The sequence below is a fragment of the Ptychodera flava genome, chromosome 9 (assembly GCF_041260155.1).
Source record: "Ptychodera flava strain L36383 chromosome 9, AS_Pfla_20210202, whole genome shotgun sequence".
NCBI lineage: Eukaryota > Metazoa > Hemichordata > Enteropneusta > Ptychoderidae > Ptychodera > Ptychodera flava.
This window is the reverse complement of record NC_091936.1, coordinates 23,919,184-23,939,057: the sequence shown is the minus strand read 5'-3', so window position 1 is coordinate 23,939,057 and position 19,874 is coordinate 23,919,184. Positions and strand designations below refer to the sequence as shown.

Sequence of the window (19,874 nt, the reverse complement as noted above, 5' to 3'; positions counted from 1 at the left end):
CGTGCAATAGAATTACTGTAAAATATTCTATTTGTTTTCAACTTATGTTAATAATATCAATTTTTATCATTTGCATCAGAAGCAAATGTCAATCAATATCTCATACATGTATCAAAAAAATACTTTATTCATAAATTATCAGAATATACTTGTTTATCACTTCAGGATAAAAATATAATAATGATGGTTTATTTTGATAATAACATCAAGATTAACTATATCATTGGGTTTGATAATATTATTAATTATATTGATCTTAGTCATTGAATAACGTTTAATGAAATTGAATGAAGGCGGATATGTACGGTATGTATGTGTTGATGTATGTATATAAACAAACATATGTATATAAATACAGATACACACACAAACAGCTCTGTGTGAGATATATATATATATATATATATATATATATATATATATATATATATATATAATATATATATATATATAGATATATATACCTTAATATATATGTTAATATATATATATATATATATATATATATATATATATATATATATATATACCTTAATACATATACATGTTTAGATATATATTTACAAAACGGTGTGTGAGAAATGCGATGACCAAACACATTGTCTATGCTGTCTATACTGATGAACATAGTAGAGAACTTAAAAAAGACACATTTTAATCAAATTCATTATGCAGTTTTTAAATAGCGCACACTACTATATACTGATATCTTAACTAGAATGTAATATATATATTTATGGTTACGTGAATAAATATTATCAATATTTTGTAAGTTACTTTTCATATGAATTGTACCAGTGAATGAAATATTTGTAAACTAGAATTGTAATTGTAAATTTCAAAGCTGAATAAAGTGACAAGCAGAAGAAAACAAATGGTGTGTGGAAAGTTTAGTTCATGATATGGCGCATGTTGATTTGTAATAAACTTTTGGAGTTGAAATGTGACATTTTCAGTAGCCTTGCAGGCTAGGACCAACAAATTTGGATTTGTTATTGTCCACATCACTCTGAGACCTGTGTGCCATTTTTGCTTTTTCATTTTTTTTTGTGTTCAACAAAATCCTCAATGGCAGTGTTCCCCAACGGACATGATCATACCAATGAAATGTTGGACAGGAATCATTTTGCCGTCACAGAAAAAATTACTTTTTTGCGTATGCCATCCAATGCCATGCTACAGTGGATTGATTTGAAAGAAAGGAAAATAGAACCACATCACCGCATTACTGTTACAAAATGGATCAGAAAAGGACCAGAAATAAATATTTTTTTTTTCTTGGCCTGTGAAGGTAATCTTTTTACACCATCACCTCTTGTACTGTGGATGAGTATGCGCAGAAAATTTGTGTAATATTTGAATATTTGACTACAATATTTTATGGATAAGTAACATTCATACAGCTACCCTGCATGTCTTACAGCCTCCATGTCATCTTCCAGTGATCGACTCCTTCATTTTAACAAAATTGTGTTCAGTACTCTCATCATGTGATATATATCCCAACATATCCTTGCTGAGATCACTTTTACTGTGTGCAGATCCCATGTACTGTCATTCAGAACACAAGCCATTTACTCAGCAAATTTGGAATGCAGTCTCATTGCTACATTCAAAATATCTGAATCCCATGTCAATTTTAACTGAACTCATGATTTCCACCCACTTTGGGCCAGCTTTTTCACCCGTTTTATGTCACTATAAGTCATACATACCTGCAGCTTGTCAACAGTGACAGAAACATACATGCTTTGAAATATTTCTGTGATCACAAAGAAAATAATACACAAAGTTAAAACTTCTAATTGAGCCTTCAATGGTACTTTTCAACTTAAATTTTGCCCCTGTCTGTCCTGCTTTGTTATCTGTTAGGTACTCAAAAAAGAAACTATTTCAAAGATGTCTAAAATTCATGAGATTTTACTTTCGTTTTTTCACCTGTTCATAATAGCATAAACCTTGACCAATCAATTTCATGGTCATTCAGTTGGCAGTCCTTTGGATAAATTCCAATGCTGGTTTCTCAATGATGGCGCCACCAAGAGGGGAATATCATTTAGTGTCCCCCCGCCCCCTCCCCCATCCTTCACAATATGTTAGATAATGACTGACACCAATCACACACATACTCATAAAACACCATAATTGCAAGACATTAGCCTACATGATAGAGATCTTCATCAAATACAACAGAACACACCACTCAACTGAGCTAAGGACGCTTGGACCATCTACTATGCACAAATCCACAAGGCTTTTCCTTCACACCAGCAGCAAACATAAACGTGAATGCAACGCTTTCCAAGCACACACTACTTTGCACACATTAAACAAGTTAAAATGTACAGATGCCTGTAGAGATAAAATATGTAAACACACTAAATCACTCACCAGCTCTCATGTTGGTACATATAGTTCAGATGTGGCGCCTAAATAGTCCCTGGGCCACCAGAGCCATGTGTCCACCATATGTCATTATCAGAGATTGTACAGAAGAAGAAAACAAATAGTTGGATGGCGTTTACCATCCTTTTCAAAAAAGCATTAGTTGATATGAAAGGGTTAAAGGTGCTGATTGTGGATATTATTTTCACCAACTTCATAGCATGCAAGTGTTTCTTCATGGTAATTGGCATTAAGTTTAAAAATCACACTCTGAGTGTGGTTGGCGGACACTATATACCTTTCAGGTCCCCTGTTCAAGGACGGTGGATGGAGAAAGTGCTGTATCGCTACCTCTGGGAAAATAACTGATGAGCTATATACAGGAGCAAGCTTTGTAGAACTCTGAAAACTGGCATGAGATATACCTGGGTTAAACTTTATTTTATTTTCTTGCATTGATATAAGTGGAAAACCATTTGATTTTGGAGGTAGAGAAAATGGGTCTGGCAGGAAGTTTATTCTCATGTGACAGCAATTCTGGGAGTGTATTTTTTTCTCAAGCTATGACAGGATCAAATGATTCTTCTCCTCCTTCACCTACCAACAATTTTTTTTCAAAAATCCTCCACCCACTAGAAATCAAATGGTTTTACATTTCTTAGGGATTCAGAGGAATAACTTTCATCAAGGTTGGAGGGGGAGGGGGAGGGGAGGGTGGACTGGTAAATTTGGGTGATTATAGGCCTTTATCCTGAGACACGCCAACAAACTTTGACACTTTCAGATACGGTAGTATACCAAACTCATCATGAAATGTACTCTTTACCTAAAAGCAGTTTTGCTGTAATATATTTAATACTTGATAGTACTGGGAAAAAACAGGTGGTGTAATGTTTAGGTTTGCAGCAGAAAGATATGCACGGTATAAAATGATAACACATCTGACCCTGGGAAATGACATCCTGACAAATGGTATCACCTATTAATACAGGTCACCATGCCAGAAGCACAACATCTACAAATCAGTCTTTTTTTCATTTTCTACCATCACTGATATACATCTTTTTCCATTCCTGCCTGTTTGAAATTACTTCATTCTGAATTTTATTGTCATGCCATCACATAGTATTATGGAGAACAAGCAGTCGCAGGTTGCACAAATTGTGATTTAGACATAAAATTATTTATGGAGCAAAATTATGAGTGTGCATTCATTTAACAACAATCCTGGGTGTCGCTTGTATATCTTTTGACCTTTGAACTCACAAACAGACAACGAATAGTGGATTGATTGATTTAAATTTGATGGAGCCAAAGAGAGGAGTCGTTGTCGGTTCTCAACATTACATCCTATTCATCAACCCCTCCACGTACTGCAAAAGGATGGTAAAAAATCAGTCAGCAACTTTCATATCATTTCACATACATACACAGACACATAACAAAGATACCAAAATTCAACGAAGAATATGGGGAAACTGAAGATCACAGGGTCCACACTACACTATGACAAATCAACACAACCCTAGGGGGTACACTTGCTTTATAAACGCTACAGAAGAGCCCCCTAAGAAAACCCTTTGTTGAGCCTGGTGGTCTTCAAGTACGGCAAAGATGAACATCAACATTTCCAGGGATGTATTAAAACTGGAATATCATCTTCTCACATACAATGTAATTCCGTATAATAAATGCAAGCAGCATTGTTGAATCAGCTTTTTGTCAAAAGTCATGAAAAGACGATTCTAGTGACCGTAATTCCATTATTGTACGGTAATTAGCTACATCAACTCTCAGGACTTAAGCACTCTCAACAAAATTAATCTTTTTGTCACAAATGACGCAAGACAACTTTTTTCAACATGAAAACTCAAAAAGATTTACTCACAAAAAATACTATGTTGTTGTACTCCAATCCATATTCCTGTTAACACAAATTTTTAAAAAAATTCCATGATCTTTACGAAAGAGAAACTGTAAATCAAAGAAATGTCACAGGTCAAAGGTCAAGACTGTCACTGAATCTCAAAGCACTGATATGATACAGTGGTTAACATGGTATCTTGCTTTATAGTGTTACATTTGACACTCGATAATATATGAACAACTATGACAATATTCTACGTTACGTCTACATTACTATATTATACTATGGACATATTTGTGACTAGGATTTGTTGCAATATTTACAGGAAACACAGTTACTTTATTTTGAAGTCTGAATGTACAAACTACACTACCATTGCAAAAGACAATTCTGCTCTGAATCCGATTTCTGCATATTATACTACTTATCTTTGAGTTTTATCATGGCGATATGACCTTTTTTTCATGATTTTTTGATACTGTATACACATTATACCAATGCATGAATGCCTGTCAGTGACGAAAAAGAAATGAAAAAAACATTATGATCCCCATTGATAAAATACATAAATCCACCTCACTTGGTTATGAAAAAAAAGAAAAATTTTCTGAGCAATGAATGTGAAAATACATGTTACCACAATGGAGCAAGAGAGGAGGTCTGAAAAGAAAGAAGCTAGCAAAGACTGAGAAGGTTACAACATGTGTGCATAGAGTACGGTAAACGACATTTGAAGTTGCCATGACAATCTGCTAGAATAAACGTTTGCATGGCTCTTGGACAGTTATATGATAATTAGATTGAAAAACAAAAATAAACCAGAACTGAGATATATGACTATAACAGTAAATATCAGGCAAACTAATAAAAAGTTATCTTGCCATTATGATTGAAAAAATGTCGATAACATTTCTTGGTTTTTCGAGAGAGAGTTGACGGTTACCAAAAACAATAATATTATTTTACATGTACCTCAGATAATGACAGATAATTCATTCCTAGAAATTTTATTCATAAATATTCATTAGATGATTTTAAATCATAGGAGCCCATAAAAATATTGAAATCAGTGAAGACTCATCAAAAATCCTGATTTTTCATTAATTTTAAAGAACCAGTCAAGGCCTGAAAGACGTCATACCAAGTATCAAAAGAGAATGGATTTCTCCATGTTTCTACAAGTACTGTCAATTTTTGCCCTTCTGAAAATTATGTCATATAATTGCTGCGAGTCATTCTAATAATATACCTCGACTTGTATATTTTGGCACTCAAAGAAACCCAAAATTGATGTTGAGCTATGAGCTGATTGGTGTAATTTTAGCACCGTTACTTCCCATTGGCTGAAGAGAATTCCTGATTACCAACGACTTGTCTGATTTCTATTTCAACGAATTTACAAGTTAATTTTTGAAACTGTACCAAAATATTTCATCAAATATATTCACAAGATAACAAATGTAATTATCAAGACGAGCTTCTTTCTCTAGTTGAACAAACAGTTTGCAAAATATGTGAGGGATATGCACATATGTGACAAATACGAGACATTTTTGAAAATTAAATGATAACTGAGATCAAGAAAATTCAATGAGCTACATATAAACACACATGAACATATCATCCCACAAATTTCTTTAAAATTATAGAACTTCACAAATTCATCATTTTTTTATCAACCCTGTGAATAGAATTTGCATTGACCTCGCCATCCCTGTGTAAAGTTGTAATAGTCTTCAGGGAAGGGTCACAAATTGGGCAGAAATATTTGGATCAATATGGCATTTATGAAAAATTCTGCTCAGCTTGATTATTCATTTTTATGTGTCACTTTAATGTGCAGAGGTCGTTAAAAGATCACTGACAGAGAATGGGCAATATTCTCCCTCAATAAAAATAAAATTCATATTTTTTTTCAATTTCATTACATATGCCATGATTGTATGATATCAAGTCTTGCCCCATTGTGTCAACTTAAAACCAATGAACTGGCTGCAAATTTTGTGAATTCATTGACCGATGATACCTGAATTACCTTACACATTATTTCTAAACATTCAGTAGATACCTTTAGCATCCACAAATTTCTCCTAAAATTTGTCATTTCTCTTGAAGGCAGACACATTGCACAACTTCGTTTTTTTTCTAAAATGGCACTTGACAATTTCAAAAAAAATTTTACAATATCAAATATGTCTGAGTAGAAAAACTCTTTTTCTGAGAGCTTGGTACTGACAGCCAAATTGTGTGGACTAAATGCTTCCAATCAAGTGCTGTCAACTGCAGTTACATAATAATTAATTGAAATTAAAAGCAAAAAAAACAAAATCAGCCATAGGAAGAATTCTCAATGATTGGGGGTCATCTGAGGTCACTTCAAGTTCAAACAAAGGTCATGTGAAGATGCAACGACTGGATTGGCTGCTGGATAATCACACAGCGTGAAGATTCAACAACAAAAACAGGAGCAAAATAAAAAAGTTCAAATCTTCAAATTAAAAAAAGGTGCGCATTTCATAAAAGCAAAATGTCCTGTTTCAGTCATTTCCAGAGCAGTGTAGTAAAACTGATTTATTCTCCAAGCAACATATCATTTAGCTAATGTCTTTATAATTGTACAATAACTTAAGAGTAGCCCCGGCACCTTATAATCTTCAGTTTAATGCGGGGAAAATTCACTTGAACTGGTCAATTGCATTAAATTATGTTACATTACATTTTTCACATATGATAGTGACTCATTTGTAGATAAGACCGTGGAGGTAGCACACAGAAGCAATCACAACAAGCCTACATCTCATAATCCCATATTGTTCATCTTTTCTTCTTTATCAGTTTTAATCCCTTTATCTACATTGTATGAACTCCCTTTGCTGTCATCTACATCTTCCAACACTGTCCTTGGCAGCACACTGCATGGAGGCCAAGTGACATTAACCTTTGGTTGTTGAGGTCACTCATATTCACCTGAAGGTTACTTACTACTGTGCAGAGATGACCCATGCATGACCTGGGTCAAGCGGGTCAAAAGAGTGCAGGAAGCTCCGTAATCCACTGGGAAAACACTCAGTGATTAGAATTCTCAACACTTCAGCCAAGTTTTTGCAAAGTACTTTCAACAACAATTTTCATACGCTTCTTATTTACTGTCAGAAGTCTTTCTTTGAGTTGACAGAAGTGCATATCAGGAGCATTTTCACACATGAATATACTGCTCCAAATTGAACCGAAACTGTGAATTTGGGTCAAACTTTCAGAGTTTTCCATTCAGCGATGGTACACAATGCCATGTTGACAATGAATGGAATAACCAACAAATCACGAAAACAACCGAACAAGTCTGAGCTCTGCTTATTAATATGTTGATCTTGTTCAGAATGACGACAAAAAGCTCATTAGTGGGTCTTTCAATGTGAATCAAACAGCTAGAAAAGCAAACCGCAGATATGCACATCATCCACTTTGATAGCCCCCCTCCAGTTGTGACTCCTTCAGTGTGGTACCTCCATGATAAGACACACAAGTTGTTCAGATAGTATTCCATCAATACATGCGAAACGAGGTTGGACCCTACTGTGTTGACAGAGCCTGAAGATAAACTAAGTCAATACAGTGATAGCTATACTCCCAGAAAAGCCACAAAAAAATTGCGTCAATTGTGTGTATCAGTTCATGGAGGTATCAACTGCATTGCTTAGCACGTGTGCTTGTGTATACAAGTTGGATTCCCTTTATCAACCTTCAAACAAATAAACACAAAATGAGTCGTCAATTCTTTTCATTGACTCTTATCTCAGTAACAGTATCTGTCTTATCAACAAAATGTGTGTCTTATCTATAGAACATGTGAGTCGAACATAATGAGGGAAATATGTTATGTATGCAGTTGTCAATTCCAGGTGAATTTTTTTAGTACGAATTTGTAGTGTGTCTTTTCACACCTTGCTAACATTAGCAACCAAGTGGATATGGAATCCATCGATGTCACTGTATACTAAATTTCTTATTAAAAATTATACATGAGTTGTCTATTGAACCATCGACCCTAAATACAGTCTTTTTTAGGGTCTGTAAGTGAACATAAAGTCCACTCAGTATCCTTAATACTGGGACTTAGAATATCCATTGGGAATATCACTTTTGTCCCAATTTTGACACACTTTGGGTCAAAATTATTTGAAACTGCTATTGACAATGAAAGGAAAAAAAATTAAAATTAGACCGATGAAGTGTGCATAAAGTGGGATTAATTCTTTCAACAATCCAATACAGACATTGTATTTTTGTTTCAGGTTAGTTTTTTGAAAGTGAGTTATGGGGTCTAGTATGGTGTTGTTCATTAATTGCATCAATTCAACGTCGTCCATTCTGTACTCTACATCAGCTTTGTACAGCATTGTCGGAGTCTTATCGGCAAGCCTGCCGGATTCAGCTCATAAAATTCCACCAATTGCACTAGGTCCATAAATTTGGTTGCCCCATCGTCAAGGCTGTAGCAGGTATGTCCATTTTGATCTTCAATCTGTAAGAACAAGGCAATTGATTAATTAATCGATCAATCAATCAATCAGTAATCAATAAATATGGCATTACATTGCCCTGAATGATTATCAACATCTTGCAAGCATAGTTGAATTGAAGTCTACGATGAAAGAACACAAAGCTCTCATTTTGATTGTTGTATGCAACTTTGGCTCATCCAGTTTGACTTTTGCTGGTTGCTATGTTCATGAAAATGTTGGTTTCCCATCCGAATTGGAAGGACAAAGACAAAGAACTCTGTGACTGAAAACTATGGAAGAAGTAATCTGTAGTGTTAATTCAGGTCTAAATCTCACAGATTGTGACATTCGTGTAACGGTGCTTGGTGTAAACATTGACCCCAATCTGTGGTGTTAATCTGCTTTCAGACTGGTTTCTCAATCACATTGACCTTTGCCTTTGGAGGTCAACTACCAGTAAGCTGACGATGATATCCCGAATGAACTAATAAAGAAGGAAAGATAGTGACTTTGTCCTGGACATGTTAACTAGGTATCATTATTCGACCATATTCGGATGACTAGACATGCATGCAGCATTGCTCTACTTTACTGGACACTCCATAAAATATCAAGAAGACTGGCTATTGGCACAGAAATCATACATTGACAGGCCTTGCCACTAGAGGGAGCCCTACTAGATATGACACCTCAATTGTCATCATCATTGTTGGGGGAAAGGACTTACTGGAGTTATCTGATAGTGCCTGATCTTGTTGCCATAGCAAAGCGACAGAACGTAATGACATAATTGTCGATGACTCTCTCTGAGTAAATAGAGCCCATCTATGGTTCCATGCTGGGTGAGTAACTGCTCCGATTCCTCTCTCGACAGTCCGCTGTGAAACCATGGCTGGGTTATGTGAACACCTGTCACAAGACAAAATGAAAGAGTACACAAGGCTGAGTAAAGTGAGAAGTTATCTCCTGTTTTGACTGCATGTCAGTGTCTATTTTTATTGTATCGTGGGACTCCGGGTAGCTTAAAGGAAATTTTCCATCATATTTTGATTGGACAATAAAGTGTTTGATCGATTGATTGATTGATTGATGGATTGGTTAGTTGACTGATTGATTAATTGAACACCTGGTCAGTGGTGGAGATAGGGTTTGATTAATGGCTCTGACATAAGCTGCATATTGACCCAAATTAATTCATGCGCAGTGTGAAACAGTTCTCTTACACTTATACATGTTCATTATAATTTGTCTACCTCCTGACCTATGATTTAAGCATAGTCCGTCCACAAAATGAAAGGGACTGTGATTTGAGTAAAGACTGTCAAAGGTTTGACTGGATTTGACAACGGCTACATGAACTTTAAGACTACTGCATTTAATAGTTGTGCATTCCAATACTTCTAAATCTTACAAATTAGAGTACATCACAACAAATTAAAAGTTAACATCTTCTTTAAACTACAGCATTCATATTCACAAAAAGTTAATTTCAAAAAAATCTATTTCCTGAAACTTGATTTTACATACTAGTGCTAGATTTCATAAAACATGAATCACACAGAAAAAAATTCACTTCCATGGCGCTAGATTTCAAAAAAGTCAGTTACACTAAAAGAATCAGTTGCTCAATATTTAATTTCATAACTTGTTCTAGATTTCAAAAAAAGTCAATTTCACATTGAATTTCAATTTCTGTTCCCATGTTTTGATGACAGGTACTGGTTTCATATCCCAGTGCAGTGCAAGACTGCTAGATTCACTGATTAAAGCTTAAAACTGCAACTGCATCTGACTACTTTTGGATTTCACCATCGATGGATTTCACAAACTGCAGGATGTTACAAATCAGGTGCTCGCACTCACCGACTTCAATTCCTTTACTCTTTGCCAATATGGGACTACCGGTGCTGAGGGGGCTTGCAGCTAGGAGCGGACTGCCACTCAACCGTGGACTCCCCATCGCTCGGTGACTGCCCTTTTTCTGGAAAAAAAAACATAGAAAGAATGGCTATGAACACACATACTGCATGGCATATGTCTTTTCCTCTTCCCAGCTGTCTCCATTGTTTTAACGGCAATTTCAAATTTCAAGAGGATCATTAATCATGTTCAGTATGACCTCATTATTTACAAACATGTCTTTCTTCAAGCTCTGTTGTCTCAGAAACACCAAGTTATGTAAATTTGCAGATCCTTCAGCCAATATTGGACATTGCTCATAAATTCTGAAACATATTCAAAGAACGGCTGTAACAATGGCAAAGACATATTGATAGGCCTCAGTAAGATCTAAATTGCCATCATTAATTTATGAACATTTCTAGGGGGTCCACTTTCCCTTACTTTTTTAAGCACAACAGTAAATTGTAGTCTGCCCCAAATAATTGACTGATGTGTGGTTTCACAACTCATAAGAATGATAGGTGAAAAAGCGATCAGCCACCATTTGGAGTGACATTGAACTTTGATAAAATGTATGATTTTGTCAAACAATTTGGAAGGTTTCCACGTTTTCATCATTTTTATGCAAGCTTTGTAAAATCTACATGATTCCACTCACTGCTAGATGATACATTGTAATAATCAAACATTTAGCATACTGCTCACATTTATTATTGTAATTTTTGGGTTATGAGCACCAGAAATTTGGTTTCCAGATGGACAGACAGTGGGATGGAAAGACAGACAGACAGAGACATGCAAGTATAGACTGACTGAATGATGACATTGACCCCCCTTTACTGTACCCTCATTACATCAGGCCAAAAATCACGAAACAAAGCAACTTAATGCTATTACAATGAAGAATGTAACACTAAGCTTTTCAACAAGTCCATCACAATGCTAAGAAAATTCCAATCTGTCTATCATAGTTGGGGGGGGGGGAGGGTGTACAGGAAAGCAATGATGGGAAGTCAATGTACTGGTGAAGGAGGAACTCACCCTCCATTCATGCCCCTCTGCAATGGCCACTGCCATAGCTTCCGTTGGGTTCTGTACAACTCTCCCGTGTTGATGTGTGAAATCCATGGCAACCCTATCACTGCCTGCCCTGATCTGCAAAAGTTTAAAAAAAGACACAGAGTTGGGAAAATTTCATCATTTGCATTGTAATATGGTAAGATACACAAGTCTGATTTCCACACAGACAGCATGGCCGCAAGGTTCATATGCATTACTGTGTGTGGGTGGATGAAAATGGAAAACCACTGAGGCAATGAATATTGATGTGATATTTTAACAAGAAAATGCTTGCTCATCTAACATCCATTACTGTCACAGAAACAAACATAAGAAAAATTATCAATTACTTGCATAAAGAGGATTTTTAAGGTCATCCATATTACAAAGAGTTTGCATAAAACTAAATGTCAACCAATTTGAAACTGTAGCATAAGTCCATTGATACGAGATAGTAATATTAATAGACTGGCGAAAATTAGTCACTGCATACCTACAGTCCTTTAATTTCTGTAAAAGAATCCTATGTTGATTAAATTTTGATAAAAAATGAATATTGAGATAAACATACATACAGATGGAGGCTTTTGTCATATTTGAGGAGTAAAAACCCAGCTTTTTTTTTTTCACTTACTGCTTTTGGACTTGACGTTGCTCGCAGATCATTGAGTTTAGCATGCCTCCTGAGGGCGGTTTGGAAATTCTGACGAAGCAACTGAGTTCCGTATTTGGCCAGCCTGATGCCTGTGACCCAACACTGCCTTGATTCCTCGCTCTCGGCACATAAACATTTGATGTCTTTCACATCAGTAGAAGTGACAGCCTGCCGATGAGAAGAGAAAAGACGATGATAGTGATGTAATAGAGTATAGAACTCAACCCGAAGACTCACATTTTTAATATAAAATTTGCTGTTTACACTGTCATTGGAACACTTATAGTCTTGCAGTGGCCATTCTCTGAACCTCATCAAGATAACCCTTTCACCACCATGGTTTGGCCCAAACCCATTGTTATCAATGGTGAGTGTGGACCTGTTTACTGGGAATTGGGGTGAACAGGTTAATGATAGTAAGACTCTGCACAGAAATGAGTGGCTGTCAGTTCTTTTCTTGTGACGTTAACTTGGTGGTTTTTGAAAATTAACAAAACTCAGCACTTGCTTGACTTCTTTTTCAAACAGTCAGCCTTTGACGCAGATTGCTTTCAAAAAAAAACCATCAGAAAAATCAGTTGTTGCCTAGATGGACAGTTATGTCATTAGAATTCCAGCTAGACACACACCCCTTGTTCCTAAACATAAAATACTTGTAAGGAGCATCGAAGTTTAATATGCTTGCAACCATCTTGACATCTAGAAATAGATGCATTGTCAAAATTTGCAATTTTCAAATGATCATTATTTTGACTGGGTAAATCTATTTAATTTGCATATTCGAATTAGCTTTGTGAACCTTTTTATGTCAAAGTGTTCAGATGATATACATTGTGTAGCTAGGGTATCCTTCTGCCTGAAGCAAAATGAATCTGTTGTCTGGACCGTGTACCCTTGGGTAACGTTCACGCAGGTGTGGAAAGCTTGCTTTGTGGAGATGCAATTTTGACTTTTGGAAAGGCGAAAAAAAATGTTGACTGTACGAACTCTGAGGACACACCCATCTAAATCTTTCCTTTCATTGTTCTGTGTTGGTAACATCAGCATACCAGGTACCAGTATGAGCTGGTTTCTTCTTTTAAAAAAGACGAAAGGTAAGAAATGTTATGAAAATTGAAAAAAAAAATGAACGTGTACCAGGTGTTCCAAAGTTAATCAGAATGGATGTGAGAAACATTGAACAACTCGCTGTACTACAATCCTAATGCATTTCTAATCAGAGAACAAAACAAATCTCAAAAAAAAAACCAACTGCAGCAAGTTGACGAGTAACATAATGGGATAAGCTATTCATAATGGTTAAGTTTATGTTTTTTGAAATTTCAGTTGTCATTATTATCTTTCGATGAATTACTGAGATATGTTTCTGGATTACAAATGTAATGGATAGGACCATTTTAGCGAAACCTTTTGAACCCTAACTCCCTCTGGTGACATCATTTGAAGATTTACCCAAGGGGATCAAAGTCTTAGTTCTTCAAGCCCTACTTTAACTGATATTGAAAGCGGTCCATTCCCACGTGTACCTTTTACAGAACAGTGCATGGTTAGACAAGAAATCAATGATAAGCCATACATGAACATTTGCTTTCGACCCTTTGGGTTAAAATAGCACACATAAATATATGACCTGGCAGTATGAATACAAATTTTGTACTCATATCTGGATAATCTGGGGTCACAGCTAGGTCACACCTAACGCACACATGAGCAATTAGAGCACGGGTCTGTTGACGACAGAGAGAAACATCTTCAAGGCAGAAAAACATTAATTACCGGTTAATGTGCCCGCCTGACCATTTTTAACCCCTTTTCTTTTATTGTCAGTGCTAAATATTTATCGCCAAACAGCAATGATATGTGGGTCGTGTCACGCAAACGTTTCTTGACTAAGAGTGTTTGAGAAATGTAACAGCTGTTGGTAGTTTGAAGTCCGAGAGTCAAGCAAAGAGTTCACAGAACCATACATCTGCGTGTGACCTGATGAACTCTGGGCAAACTGATATCAAATGAATGATTGAATAACATAATCTTTTTTCAATCAAGATGCTCAGAATTTTTTTTCCTGTTGAAAACTCAAGTGACAATATATAAATTTTATCACTATTTTCAAGCATAAATTACAAAAGTGTTATACACCTGTGTGTACACATATGCATACATGCAAACAAATGCTCACATTTTACCACATGCACATATATGTGCATAAAATATGTTGCCTTTTTTGTGAGAAATACAACAGATGTTCATGTACTGCTGCGAAGAGAAAATTGTGCTCTGTTCAAAATTTCACATACTGTAAACTACAAGTTCAAAAGGGCAAGAACTTTACAGGAAATCACCTTTTGCAACTTGTACATGTTTAAGCAATTTTCAAAAAGTAATACTTTTCCACACTTAATGTCATCAAAATATGCCATGCTCTAACATGGATGTCACCATGACAACTGTGAAGTTTGATCTTATATGCATCCATGACCTTCCAATGACCTGCGTTACTTTCGAAGTCTTTCTTATCAAATGACCCCTTTTTACTTACCAATACATTTACAATAAACACAATGCTGCCTTGGACCTCTGCCAAAATGAACAAATACACTGAATGGTGGCACTTTTCAAAGCAGAGCAAATATTAGAAACTTCAAATAATTGGTTTTTAATCTTTATTACTGTCACTTATACTTCTGTATATATCACAACAAAATTTCTGGAGTTCTGTTTAAATTTCAGAGTTTAAAGCTCACATTTGACTTTAACTACCAGAAAGAGAGTGGCCTGGGAAAATTGACTGCCGTGGGGGGACAGTGATAACAACATGGGAGTGGTCGCGGTTTTTTTTGTGTCAATGATGTATACAACGCACAGCGTACTGGAGTGGGCTACTACTAAACACTTGTCCTGATGTCAAAGGTCACTGTAGTTATTGGTTGCTGGGCAGGAATGCAGTGCATTTGAGGGAAGAATTGACTTGTCAGAGTGTATAACAGGGAGTAAGGAATACAAGTTTTACCACAATTCAGGCCGGATGAGTCATGTCTTTTCTCAAAACTAAAAATAGCTTTATATGTGTTTGGCATTCCTTGCTACATGTTGTATACAAGTAAAAGTAGCAGCCTGGTCGTATTTTGAGCTGAAGCCGTGAGTTTGTAATGCTTGTAATGAAACAGTAAACTAACCTGTTTTAAAGAGACACTTTTCAAAACATTTATCAGACTGAGAATTTTGGGGGGGCAAATTTTATTGTTACTTCATGATATTACACAGTGAATACTGTCAGAAAGAACCAAACAAATTTCATTTTTTAGAAATACTTTGTGGGAAATTCTGATAAGCGTTACTCTCAAAATGTTGCAGATATTAATTGAAAATACTTGATTGTTAAAATGTTGTATGTCTACACTTCCAAATTTTTGTCTGTACTTTGGAAAATCATTTAATACTTCAAAATTTCTAACTGCCATCATGCTATTTCAGAAAATTATCAATAGTTGAAATACAATACCATCACTTTTAATTTACTTATTTAAATCTCTCATGTCAGCATTGTTTATTCATTTTTGTGTCTTATTTAATTCATATTCACACAACCAACCCTACACCGAAAGCGACAATCATTTAATGTGATTTTACAATTTCTGAAGGTAATTTGTGTCCCATTTGCTGAAGAAATCAAACAAACATTTTCCATCGAAGAGGGAATTTTGTTACGTACTGGTTTATATTTACACAATATATTTTGAGTGAAATGAAATGTCCTTGAAATGCCTTCTGTATGGGTTACATGATATGCTTTGAAAAAACATTGTGGCTCATAAAATTAGACTGTAAACTCACAGCTGGACACACTGCGACTTCCTACACTTCCTGGTGGAAGAAATAACGTCAATTACCCTTTGGTATTGCATCAGATACTGGGTGTGTATGCAACATAGAAAGTACCAGATACGTCATATTGACCTTGAAGTTTACTTCACCAAACTACTCCTGATAATATCAGCTTCATCACTAAGCTGATTCACTACACAAACTCAAACATAACATTACCTGTGTATTTTCTCAAATCACCGCAATATTTTGAAGTTTGTTATAATTTGCTAATGACACTGAAATATATAAAACCTATTGATAATTCAGGAAACAGTTCTGGGTACTAGTAAATAGCTCAAGCAAGTAGTACATTTATTTTGATAGTTCATGATAAAAATATGAAATGAAACAAGTTTTCAACACTTAATGATACTCATCAACCTTTCTTCTAATTACTAACTTACAATAATCATTTGTTGCTGCCGGTCAATCCCTAAATCTCATTGAACTTTAGACAGGGATTTAACTTAAGACATGGATTAACTTTAGACATGGAGCAGTTTGCAGACCAACAGGTAATGATTAAATTTTGTTGCCTATGATATGCTGTCAGCCAATGAGTTACCACAGCCACTGGATGAAGTTGCTTTGGTTTGATGACAAAAACCTGGAAAATCCGTAGTCAAAAGGTTAAGCTTTATACACTCTTTGGAGTGAGACGTTTATCATGATCATAGATTGTTCCTGCCTGATGCGCCAATGCAATGCACTCCTTTCAATACTGTGTACTGTTGAGGAAACATCTAAAATCTCCCAGAATGCAATTTCATACATGACATCATCATCATTTCAGCATGAATTGTCACTGGAAAGGGATTCAAAAGACAAAAGAATTGCATCATTGTTTCTCATCCTAAGTCTCTTGTGAAAATGATGCAGCAACACAGTTTTGATTTTATTTTCACTTTTTGGAGCTGACGAGATCAGATTACCGACTCATACGCGACAAAACAAACATTTCAACATAGAAACTGGAGTGAGAGAGGAGGGTCTATACTTGCATTGGTAAATGTAACCCATCAAGATGACGGAACATTTCAGTTGCCTGTTCATATCTGTATTGTGTGTGCAAATATAAACCTGCAAAGATTTCTACCATGCGTTGTGAAGTATCATTTTTCACTCACTAAAACATGAAAAAGAGTCTGATGTAGCTTGTCCAGATCAACACTACCAACAATTTTTTTAGCCATAGCTGCAAACATACATAATAAAACAGAAAAAACTTCACAGTTCACCGAAGTACAGTATGCCTTTGCAACATCCTTGGCCTTTAAAAAGTGGCATCAATCACTGGTTTCTGTTCTCATTGATGGGGTTGTTCTCTGTTCGCCGGTTGAGTCATCGGGGATAAAAATAGAACAGAATTGAAGGACATCTCGGCCACATGGTGGTGATGAATCGGAATGAGGAATTGTGTGGGCGAAGAGAAGCCTGCTGACGGAAACCACTCCGGGTGATAGCGGCAACCCCCATGCACTCCCGGTACATGGAAACGTGACTCTTTGCAAATATTCAAGGCCCTGCAAACTTTTACAAAAGATATCACTGAGTGTGAGTTGACTTACAAGGCTGCCATACGCTTGTTGAAACCGTTGGATTGATTAGCGTACAATCAGTAGAACAATGAAATTGGTATGTTAACAAGGACTGCATCACCTCTACAAATTCTTCTCTTTGAAAGTATATTATGACTGACAATTTTCACCAAGTGGTTATATATCCCACTTTTACGATTGCAACAGATTAAGTCTTTTGAGATTTTGCAAATGAATTAATCATCAGATCAGATTAATTTGAGATTTTGAAATAGAATTAATTATCAAACCAAATTTGCGCATAAAAATTATCAGATTCTTGACCTTGATATATCAACCTGTAGTTAACACAGGTGACTGCATGTCCTCATCACTTCTGTGTGTAATGACCTTTAACCTTTTGACCTTGGGTCGTTGAAGTATATCCATACACAGAAACCACTTGGACGGCCAGAGTAGTGTCGGCTGTAAATTTCAGTCAATATGTGAACTATTTTGATGGATATTGCAGAAAAATAAATGGGCCAGTTATCTTTTGATTCGCTCCAGCTGGGTTTCATTCCGAATGCACGTATTGCTTTACAAGTTCAGGCGATTTTCATGAATCATCTGTCCTAATCAATGGTTTACGATTACAGTTTATGAGATCGTATTGCCAGTGTATTACATCCATACATGCTCTCCAAATAAACATTAATATTTATGCGGCAGTATTTCTTGTCAGGTCCTTTTGTTGACATTCAAAACTAGACTTTAAACCTATTCACGACTGAATTTTGGTACAACCTTGTGGTTTTGCGTTGAGAGGTTGAATGTAAAGTCTGAAGCAAACGGGGATGTAAGCATTCCTGTGTTTCCCAGGGGAGCTACAGTTCACAAGTAGCATGCTGAATTTACTTGAAAGCCAGCCAAATAGTTTATTAACTTGCATTTCAAGCTACAGCGCGTTCCGTGTGAGTTATTGACACATCAACTAACGACCCCAACATGTGGCTTGAATACGGATATTTATTTTTTAAAGGTAAAAATTACACTTTAACCTGTAATGTTGTTTTGATTTTATTTTGTAATATCTTGGCAGATGTCAACACAGAAAGAGATATTTGCCATAACTTGGTTGCAAGATTTTTATTTTCATCGTCTTTATGCTGATGAAACCTGCAAAGAACTAGTTGGTCACACAAGAGTTGAAATTATTCTAAAAACTGTGCTCGCACAATGACGCAAGCATCCTGAGGTGCTTACACACACACACATACAAACACGCAAACCCAAACACATTAACAAAAGCACATACTGAAATATACATTAAAACATCATACAAGATGTAAATCTCTTTCAGTGTCATATAAAAAGTCTGTGTCATCATCAAATGAATATCAAGAAGAACTCACTTTTAGACAGAAGACACTATCGGTTGGGGCACCGTACTTCTTTCTACCGTTGATTGCATTGTAAACGTGAACGCCAGTAAACTGAGAAAAACACTGGAGATGTTTTGCTTCCTGGACAAAGAAAATTTAAAAATAGAATCAGAAAAGATGTAAAACATTCATACATTACAACGTTTCTTGCCTGAAATCAGAGAAGGAAATAATTGACTGCTGGTCTGCCTGACTGGGGAAGGTAATCTTTTTGCATGGCAGGTGAAATTTTAGATGGATAGGTGGATATGATTTCAAATTTTTGGTATATTGAAATCAGAGGCATTGTGTACCACATATAGTATGCAAGACATAATACGGCTGTTAGTGATTGCAGGTTTGTTTCTAAATGTGGCTGCATGCACAAACTGCTATTCAGTAATTCCAACAAATTTTGTCAATGTTGCAAGCATGGCTCAGTTGTTGCAGCTTGTAGTCAGAGCCGTTAATATGTATTTTCTAGTGTTCATAGTAACATTGGCAGTCTCAGGTTGTTTTCGTCGTGCTTATATGAGTAATTTTTAAAAAAGTAGTTTAAGGTAGTTCCTGCCTTGAAATTTACAAACTTAGACTTTTGGCAAAATTTTCCCCAAGAAACCTTTAAGCTAAATCAGAGGTCACTTGCAAAATTTGGGACTAGAGAAACTAATTACTCAATATTTGCCAAAACTTAAA

General features: G+C 35.8%; 1 protein-coding gene across 3 annotated transcripts in view; it reads right to left on the bottom strand.

The window, feature by feature from the left end:
- Window positions 1–4,237: 4,237 nt before the first annotated feature.
- LOC139140433 (growth factor receptor-bound protein 14-like) overlaps window positions 4,238–19,874 on the bottom strand; it is a 59,043-nt gene continuing 43,406 nt past the window's right edge. For all 3 annotated transcript variants that reach the window (XM_070709714.1, XM_070709716.1, XM_070709715.1), the window contains 6 exons: window positions 19,170–19,280; window positions 12,350–12,538; window positions 11,698–11,811; window positions 10,618–10,735; window positions 9,482–9,663; window positions 4,238–8,774 (listed from right to left, as the gene is read on the bottom strand). In XM_070709714.1, coding sequence (XP_070565815.1) covers window positions 8,628–8,774; window positions 9,482–9,663; window positions 10,618–10,735; window positions 11,698–11,811; window positions 12,350–12,538; window positions 19,170–19,280 — 861 coding nt within the window. In that variant the 3' untranslated portion in view covers window positions 4,238–8,627. The remainder of the gene's footprint in view (window positions 8,775–9,481; window positions 9,664–10,617; window positions 10,736–11,697; window positions 11,812–12,349; window positions 12,539–19,169; window positions 19,281–19,874) is intronic.